The 9787-nt window shown below is 44.1% G+C and overlaps 2 protein-coding genes across 7 annotated transcripts in view; both read right to left on the reverse strand.

The window, feature by feature from the left end:
• Window positions 1-5240, reverse strand: part of LOC147641911 (sister chromatid cohesion protein PDS5 homolog A-like) — a 51887-nt gene extending 46647 nt beyond the window's left edge. For all 6 annotated transcript variants that reach the window (XM_086801039.1, XM_086801035.1, XM_086801033.1 and 3 more), the window contains exon 1: window positions 4542-5240. In XM_086801039.1, coding sequence (XP_086657165.1) covers window positions 4542-4676 — 135 coding nt within the window. In that variant the 5' untranslated portion in view covers window positions 4677-5240. The remainder of the gene's footprint in view (window positions 1-4541) is intronic.
• Window positions 4682-9787, reverse strand: part of LOC147641912 (uncharacterized) — a 56120-nt gene continuing 51014 nt past the window's right edge. The window contains exons 4-5 of the mRNA XM_086788555.1: window positions 5269-5550; window positions 4682-4878 (exon numbers count right to left, since the gene is read on the reverse strand). Of these exons, the coding sequence (XP_086644681.1) occupies window positions 4682-4878; window positions 5269-5550 (479 nt within the window). The remainder of the gene's footprint in view (window positions 4879-5268; window positions 5551-9787) is intronic.

Genomic DNA, 9787 nt, shown 5'->3' on the forward strand with positions numbered 1-9787 from the left:
TAGCAAACCCTTGGCTGTCCTGGCCCTTGAATGCTTGAGGCTCTTGGTGAATTGTGAGATGGAATCAATGAATTATGGGCTGGGCTTTTATACCCTTCACTGCATCCAGTCGGCTGTCTTTATGAAGTCCCACGACTGAGTCTGATTAAATAAATGCTTTCACACCTATTTTACTACTGTCCAGCCTGCGCATACCTTCTGGACAGCTATCTGACTGCTGGGCACCTTGCGTAGAGGTGTGGGACTGCCCCCCACACCTGGCCGACTGGCTGGGTAGGGCTTCTAGCCCTGTCGGCTGCCTGTCCAGCAGCCCTAGGGCTGGCTGACAGCCCCTCCAGCCCAAGCCATGGCTGGTGGGCACAATGTGGGCCCTCCTGGCCCCTTGGGGGTGGTTCTATACCTCCCCCATGCCCACACTAAGAGTGCAAATGCAAGCTCTTCTATCCTGGGGTAGCCCTATGGGCTGGCCCCTATCTCTACATGCAAACCTACATGCCTACAGAGGCCTGGCATCCAGTTGCAAACCAGATACACAGATCATCTGTCATCATTCCAGAGGGAGACTCACAGCGCGGACTGGCACTGCTCCATGTGCAGGACAATGCACACCTGACCTTGGACTCATGTGCAGGACAATGCACACCTGACCTCGGACGACTGAGATGGATCCCTGGCTGACTCGTCCCGGACTGGGCTCACATGGGACCAGTTCACCATCCCAGGTCCTGCACCTTCTGTACAGAATGTCTACGTGGCATCCAAGTGCGGGATGCACGTGACATCCCTCGCACATGGATGAAACTATCGCCCGTGTCTTGACCTTTTGGTGGTGTGGTGATCATGCAACATTGTATCAACATCACGCTCAACAAGGCTAAGTGTTGACAGTGTCCCGAGAAGGTGCACAAGTCCAAGGAAATTTGAAAAGTAACTCAGCATGTGTCAAGACCCCCAAAAGCTGGTTGGTGTCAAGCAAAACCCAAGGGAGGAGTTTCATAAGAGTCAGTAGCCATTTGGGGTTGCCAAGGAAGCCTTTTATGATGCAACTCCAAGGGACGATTATCATCCCAAGGGGTGGAGCCAAGGGTGCCATGATTAGTTTCAAGAAGAAGGGTTCATATTTGTGTTCAAGGATAGGGCAAGGAGGCAAGGGGACAAAGTGAAACAGATACACAGTTCCAACATCAAATTTGGAGTGGATCAGAGTTTGGCAAGGTTTTCACTCAAAAGGTTGCCACAAAGGAAGGATAACTAGTTTGGGACTCCACAAAGAGACAAGGGGATGATGCCAGTCATCCAAGGTCAAAGTTTGGAATCCTTGGAATCCCGTCATCAAGTTTAGCAGGAGGAAATGTCATGTGCACACATGGACATGACACTTATAAGTGTGTGTGAACCTGCACCCATAATTATTAGTATATGAAACCATAAAGCTGTAAATTGGGTTTTTGGGTACACTTACCACCTGCAAAACACATGAAGACCGCCTGTCAGTCCCAAACATGTGTGCACATACACGTCCACAGGGTGCCCAGGCGTCCCCGGTCCCATGGACATCACAGGAAGAAATCTCAAGCATCGTCCAGGCAAACAAGACAAGTCATCCAAAGATAAAATCAAAGTCATGCATACACATGAATGCAACTAGACTGGATGAAACACCCATCGGCTCAGTTGTATAAACACCCATCGGCTCAGTTGTATCCGATAAAATGGCTAGGGCTCGGAACCTTCCCAAAACATAAATACAGAAGATCTCCAAGATAGCTAGTCCCAGAGAATTACATCATGTCAAGCTCCATGAGCCATACATGTACACCATGTCAGGCCCCACAAGCCACACATGTACTATCATGTTAGGCTACACCAGTCCGGTTAGATCTTCTCAGCCTCTACACCCATTGCACATGGATCACACCTTCCGAGCTCCCCACGAGCATGCACTGCTACAGAGATCACTTCCTCACTCACTGAGGATGGATTCATCCAGCAACCGGGCTACTTAGTGTTCACATGTCGCAAAACCAGGCTACTTAGTGTTCACATGTCCCATGCCATGCGGCTTGCGATTGGCCACATACGGGTTTCATCCCACCGCCTGAAGAGTGGAGACAGATAGAGCTGAGCACGTCTTCAGAGTTGGGAAGCTCATACGGAGACCCAAAGAGGAGAGGATCTGCCGATTATGCCACGCAGAGGTTGAGACGGAGGAGCATTACATACGCCGTTGCCCAGTGTACTATGAGATCCGCAGGAGGTTTCACTATCTATTTCGCGAGGGATTTGGTCCACTCTCCAGGATCGTTGACTTCCAAGACCATTGCCTAGGCCTCTTCCTGCTTGAGCTCCACAGACACAGGTGCACCTTCTTGAGAGAGCTTCGGCCCCAGCCACCCCGCCCCTTCCCTTGCTAGCCAACCATCACCAGTTTCTTTTGGACCCTGGAGGTGGAGGACACCGATATAGTGGATCTTGTGGACCCTCCACGAGCTGCTCCGGACCTACCTCGCCTGAGAGGAGTTACCTCAGACCGAGCCTCCGCACTCCAGCGTGTCCGACGCCCCCACCCCCCTCCCCCGTCGGCCACGATCACCTTATCGGCTCCAGATCCAGGACATGCCCCACCGCCATCGAGCTACTTTTCCATGTGACATAGCTAAGGAGACCTCTCGGCCATACTCATTTGCCCCATGCTTGATATTTTGGAGAGTGGTATACCATCTACTCGGAGATGATGCTGCTCTCATGTTTCTATGTTCTTAGTATTCCATGATGAGTTTCCATGGACAATTTTGTATCACCCTAGTGAGATAGTTATGTTTATGTTTTCTTTATGTTTTATTTTCCATTCCATGATGAGATATGCCATGGACATTATTGTATCACTTTCGTCTCATAGGCCCATTGGGTCTTTAGTAGACGCTTAATATATCTATCTTTCTTTCTCTCTCTCTCCCCCCTATGTTTTGCTTCCGCATTGTGCAACTTTATCATGGTATCATCAATCAAGTTGCTTGTTGATCTGTTTTTCTCCAACTCACCTTCTCTGGTGGCTCCAAGCGGTGGTCCAACACTCAGCTTTTGCATCTGCGTTTTCTGGTGGAGTTTGGAACAGGCGAGGTGGCTTGTTGCTGTGTTTCCAGCAGCGTTTTTGCAAGTTTTTGGATCATGTTCCAGGTGCTTTCCTCTTCATGGATGATGGCTAGAATCAGTCACCTAGGTACTTGACTGCCCCCACATGCATTTTTCTAGCTCCTGGCAGTTCATTTCTGGAGCTTGAAGGTGGCTGTGCTTTCTTCACTGCTGGATCAGCGTTTTCTGCAATGACGCCCCCTCTTCATTAGCGTTTTCTCTTCTACGTTTTCCTCGTGGAGTTCAAGGTGCAATCTAGAGCGGGGCTTCGTTGGTGATCAATGGGCTGTTTTTATAGCTTGGATTGCAGCCGGAGGTACGTATCTTGCTTGTGGTGCAGCCTGACAAGTGGCTCTTGCCAGTCATCTACTTCCCCAGCTTCCCTCCCCTCCCGGTGGGTGTTTCTCAAAGGATTTTTGTGGACTGTTTTCCTGCTGTCCAGCCGCGCTCTCTCTCAGATTTTTAAGGGGGCTGATTGGTCCTTGTGGTTCTTGCTGCTCAAGAAGTTTTGGAGATTGCTGGTGGAGTGCAGAGATCATCAGTGGCACAAAGGCTTGCTTGTGGAGGTTTGCTATTGCCTTGGATATGGGTTCCCTCTTGGAGGAGGAATCTGTCCTTGTTTCTACGGAGAAGTTAAGGTTCCCTCCTAGTGGGCAGGTTCAGGCAGTTGCTACAGTGCAACTGCTACTCTTATGGAAAGCAGGGTCATTTGGGGTACATGGTGTGTGAAATTTGCAGAGGCACAATCTGTGACACTCATGATTACAAATCATATAGACCCATCCCCCTATCTCAAATCCCATGGAGAGTCAATGCTTCTCACTTAAGCAAAACCTTACATTGACTGATAGAAATGCATGACTAAGGCCATTTGATATATACAAGGAGTCTTTACAAAAGGAATATTTGAGACCATTCAGTTGAAGACTCTTCTCTAAACAAGTCCATGGAAGAATCAAACAAGGTTTTAAGCATTGAATAACAATCTTTCAACAAGCTGGCAAACCATGGAATTCTGCATCAGAAAAATCATCTCTGAGCAAGCTCAAAAATCAACAGTTTTATACTAGCCATCTTCAAGAAATCGCACAAAATATTTCAGGTAATCAGAGCCCGGTGGCTCTACGCTGTGAATCTCCTAGCAAGCAAACACAGCCATATCAGCCAACACAGCACTCTAACGTTATAGGGGCAACAACATCATATAACTCAATTAAGGGCGTCCTCCTAGAGTTCTGTTCTGAATTTCACGTCACGCACGTAATTCAAGCGTAGAGAATTAATGCATGTATTTTGGCGTAATTTTAATGCCTTCTCCTGCAGCTTGTATTGCGTTTTGACGTTACATGTGGACGTTAATTGGAAATTGAACTGCAGTCCAATCAAGGAAGAGCAAAATAAATCCGCACCTCCAGTACTTCGACTAGGGCATCCTTTGAGCTGGAAGGGTGGGAGAGGCGCTTCCCCAAGTCTAGCAGCCTCCCCACGTCCACCCCGACGCCTTCACCTCGGGCATCCACCTCGATGACTTCAGCTCGAAACATTGTCTTCAAGAAAACGTGCAGTCGCTCCAAGCAATTGCAGTTACACCAACATAACAGACAGCCGTGACCTTCTGCTCCTTGAATCCAGTGAAATCTCTTCCAGCTCGTATGTTAAGGTTTTTCTTGTCAAAAAGAAACACATATGTAAAATTCCCCGTGTTCCAAGAGTTATGCTCTTGTGACGTTTCCGTTTCGGCTCCTGCTGTGTTAAAAGTTTTTCTTCTGCAAAACAAGATATGCTCTCGCGGGTGTATGATTAAGACCCGCGAGCTTTCTAACTCGTTAGGTTAGGGTTACCGGCCGACTCGATAGGCTAGGGTTTCTGCGGAGACCACGGCGAAATAAATACGGTAGGAGCTGAGGCCATGGAAGGGGTATGTAAGACCTTAAGGACTGTGGCTACGGCGATGGAAAAACCCTAAAACCCAGGCCTTTAGCTGTGCAAGGGTTTCTTCCAGGTTATGTATCATGTATGTATGTATGTGATTTGAGGCGGTGGTGATGAGGGTTTCAAGAAATCTTGAACTCTTATTTTCCAAAAGGGCAGCAGCAGCAACAAAGATTTCCGGAAGCTATTTTCTCCACTATTTACACTGGGCCCCTCCTTTTTCCCCGGTTCTCCCGGTCTCCGGGGCCTTGCCCCTCCGGTCATTCCCGCCGGTTTTCCGGTCGTTCTGACCCGAGGTATCACTTTTCTCACTTTTCATCGCCGGTCGCCCACACTTGGGCCGATATCTTCGCCGGTCTCCCGGTCGCTCCGGCTGCCCTGCCGCCGGCTTCCCGGTCTCCTCTCGGACCCCTGCTTTTCTTATTAAATTGCGCTTGATTTTCCCCGACACGTCCGCCCCATTGCTTTCCCTCCACTCCTCCCCAACTCACATTCCATAAATAAACCACCACCAAACGTATCTCTATCCATTAATTATGTTGTGGCAATCTTGTATTAAGGCCTTTACACACCCCCCTTAAATTTTACATGGGCTAGAGCACGGGAGATCTTCCCCATAATCTCAGATTCGTGCACTTTTGAGATTCCAGTTCCAACAGCAATATGTAAAGGCTCTTAGAACAAGGTACCCCTAAAGAACCTCTAACGTAATTATTAATGCCCTTGCAATCACATCAGCCCCCTAAAGAACCAGTAAGGTATTAGGGCCTTTACACACTCCCCTTAATTTTTACAATTTTCACATGGGCTAGGAGATTGGACAAGGGAGACTCCCTATCCATGACTTTAAGCATGGGAGATCTTCCCCATAATCCGAGATTCATGCACTTTGAGATACCAGTTCCAACAGCAATGTGTAAAGGCTCTTAGAAAAAGGTCCCCCTAAAGAACCGATAAGGTAATTATTAATAATGCCCTTGCAATCACATCAGCCCCTGCCTTGCTTTGCGGCTCAAGCTTCACCACCAACACTATCCACCACCACCCCTTCCTTCCCTTGATATCCCTTCTCCTACATTTACTACCCCGCACAATCCATCCTCAAATCCCCTCTGTGTTGTGTCCCACCAACTAGGAGAGTCCTACATCATTATTGGTGAAAAGTGAACTGGTGATCTCGTAAGAAAACAAAGGCAACTTGCCTTAGTACACACGTGTGTGCAAGCACGCACAAACACATGCAAGGAATCTCTTCAGTTAGAGCTCTAAATAGGCAAACAAACATCTAGCAACATTGAAATCTATTGCCATTTTCCTTGAAATCATTGCAACTTAGTATAAATTAAGGGTTACGCTTTCTGAATATTCCCTTTTTTCTATTTTTACAACAAGGGGGGGGATTATTACCAAATAATATTCAACCCTTCCCATCAATTTCAATTAAGCAAACGAGCAAAGGATGTGGTAGAAAGAACATTCTACTAGATAGTATTAGATTGAACCCTAGCCATTATTATATAGACAGGAGAGACCAAGAGACTTAGGGTGTGGTAGAAAGAACATTCTACTAGATAGTATTAGATTGAACCCTAGCCATTATTATATAGACAGGAGAGACCAAGAGACTTAGAGCAAATGAGCAAAGGATGTGGTAGAAAGAACATTCTACTAGATAGTATTAGATTGAACCCTAGCCATTATTATATAGTCTTAGGGTCAACAAGTGACTCCTTTCTTATATGACCACTGCCATAGCCACCACCACCACCACCTCCTCACGCTAAATCCCTCCCATCATCTCATCCACCTCCTCTCTCTATATTGTATTGACATCTTATTCCATTCATCTCCATCCTCTTTCTACCTCCTTTCTCTCCCGAACTTTGTCATGATCTTCTCTAATCTTCTCCCTTCTATGCTCCCCGCCTCTCAGTCCAAATCCTTTCACTCATCACCATCCTCTCCATCTAAATCCTTTCACTCATCGCGTCTCTACTTATCTCTCTCCCTCCATCTAACTCCCCACCGCCCCTTCCCCTTCATATAATAACAGTCCCTTCATCTCCCTCTTCTCCCTTGCTTCTATTCTCTCCCTCCCTCTTTCATGACTATTTCCTCATCTCCCCCCCCTCCTTCCTTCTCTCTCTCAATCCCCCCCCCTCTCTATATTATATTGACATCTTGTTACAACCATCTCCATCCTCCCATTCTCCTATCTTTCATCTCCCTCCTTCCCCTCTCTCCCTCCCTCTTTCCTAAATCTTTCCTCATCTCTCCCCCCCTCTTTATATTATATTGACATCTTGTTACAACCATCTCCATCCTCTCCCTACCTCATTCTCCTCTCTTTCACTCGTGACACCTCTCTACATCTCCTCTCCATCCAAATCCTTCCACTCATTACCTCTCTTCTACCTCCATCTCTATTGCTACTCCCTTTTATCCCTCCCTTACTCCCCCTTTATCAATTTGAGGGTTGAACCTCCCATCTCTATCAAGATGAAATTCACGGTCGAATTCACTCATATACAAGATTCCGATGCCATAATCAAGATACATAATTAACATAAGACTAATTCTATCCAATATTTACATAATGGTTTTCCCATAACAAGATTATTGTATGTACCATAGTCATTGACACAATTGTACAAGAGGGCCTTTTACAATTTCCTTATCTAGGTCTACACAAATTATATGCAATCCTGCAATTTTTGCTTTTTCACAAGCATATAAGCCAAGCACCAAATATATACTCTCTATTATGAGACTAACAAGAAACACTATAAGGTAAGAGCAGAAAAGATTATTTATATGTAAAAGGTTTGCATATAAATAAGGTGCAAGGGATTTCAAATTGGAAATACCTAAAGCAATGGTTAATAGGCATTAAGGTCAATGTAAAAGGGATGTAGATAGTGCATAAGGGAAGCCCAAAGGCCACAAAAGTAGGCGCCTAGGGGGAGTTGAGGAGGCATTGGATAGTGAAAGCACCATGCCTAGCCATTGAAAGGTCAAGGGGCTGAAGTTGGAAGGTCATGCATCACCTAGGCCTATATAACTATGTGTTTATGGTCCATTTGGGATATGGTTGGGTGGAGAATCAAAGTTCTAGTCTTACAAGTCCTCAAGCTATTGATTGTAAGGAGCATTCATTAGTATCAGAGCTAAGTTCTTTCTTTTCCATGTTTCCATTGAGCTACTCATTGATTGCTAACTCTAATCTCTACTCCTTAACCTCTTCTCTATTCATTCCCATAAGCTAATCCGTAATCTCTTTTCTATTCATTTCCATAATCCTCATATTTCTCAAATCTTCTCGATATAAATACTTGTTGCTTAATAGATTGGGCATACCTCTTGCCTAATTGATTGAGCATACTTCTTGCCTAATAAATTGTTTGGAGATTCTACATGAAGCAAGTGGAGTACATGACAACCTTGAAGAATCATTGAAGCAAATATCAACAAGGAGGAATTGTTCTTCACATCATTAGAGACATTTCATAATTACAAAACCAAGTAAGGTCGTTGTGTTGCATCTTTTTTTTGCTGAAATAGATATGCAAGATTTAGATCTTAATGACCATAGTTAAAGAGGGTCCCAAAACTCGAGACCAGGGTATGCTATTCAAAGATTTAAAGGCACCCACTTTTAGTGGAGAAGAGAAGGAGAGAAATAAAGATGTGGTCCATATTTTTCTACAAAAATGGCAAGATTTGCATCTTTTAAGAAACGTGCCTGATCATAACCACCCCATTGAAGCTAGCCTATCCTTACAAGGCAAAGCTTATAAGAGGTGGATGAGCTTAGCAAAAGCTAGGCAAGTATCCAATTCTTGGGATTCATTTAAGGAATTATTCTTAAAAGAATATCTTCCTGAAAATGAAGACGACCGATTATCGGGAGAAGTGGGATAATTGTTATATGGAACAAAAGAATTTAAATCTCACTCAATATAAAGCTTGCTATAGATAAATTGTCTTAAAGCTTAAGGGAATAGACCATTTTCAAAAAGTAAGAGGCTTCATTAGAGGCCTAAAAAAGGGAGTACAAGAAGGAAGTTTGCTCCAAAGAGCCAAAAAATTAAGATGAGGCTATAAAATTTGCAAAAAAAAAAATGATACCATGGGTAATGGTAATCGTAAAGAAAATGATTTTAAAAATTTCATATAAGCCTCATGAAGAAAATTTTGGTTCTCAAAAAAGAAAGGGTTTTTTCTTTAAAAAGGAAGAACCTCTTAAAAAGTGAAAATCCAATCCTAATAAGTTCCTAAAAAAGCAAGATTTTGAGAGAATGGTCAAGGAAAAACTTTGTTTCTCTTGTCTTGAGCTGGGACATAATAAGAGGAATTGTCCTAAGTCCCAAGGACAAGAGCTTAGTGGGAATGGTAATGATAAGCTCAAAGGAAAGCTCAAAGGAATGCACACTTTAACTATTTAAGGAAAACACTTTTGAGAAGCTATTTGCATAATACACTAACGAGCATAAAGGAAAATTTATTGCATTGCAAGGAGAATGCAAGGAGAACACATATATATGTAGATATATACATATACATATATACATACATATACATATACATATATATATGTAGATATATACATACATATACATATACATATACATATATATATATATATATATATATATATATATATATATATATATATATATATATATATATATACATAAATATATATATATACATACATACATAT

This window comes from Cibotium barometz, chromosome 1 (assembly GCF_041138505.1).
Source record: "Cibotium barometz isolate CiBa-2024 chromosome 1, ASM4113850v1, whole genome shotgun sequence".
NCBI classification, from domain to species: Eukaryota; Viridiplantae; Streptophyta; class Polypodiopsida; order Cyatheales; family Cibotiaceae; genus Cibotium; species Cibotium barometz.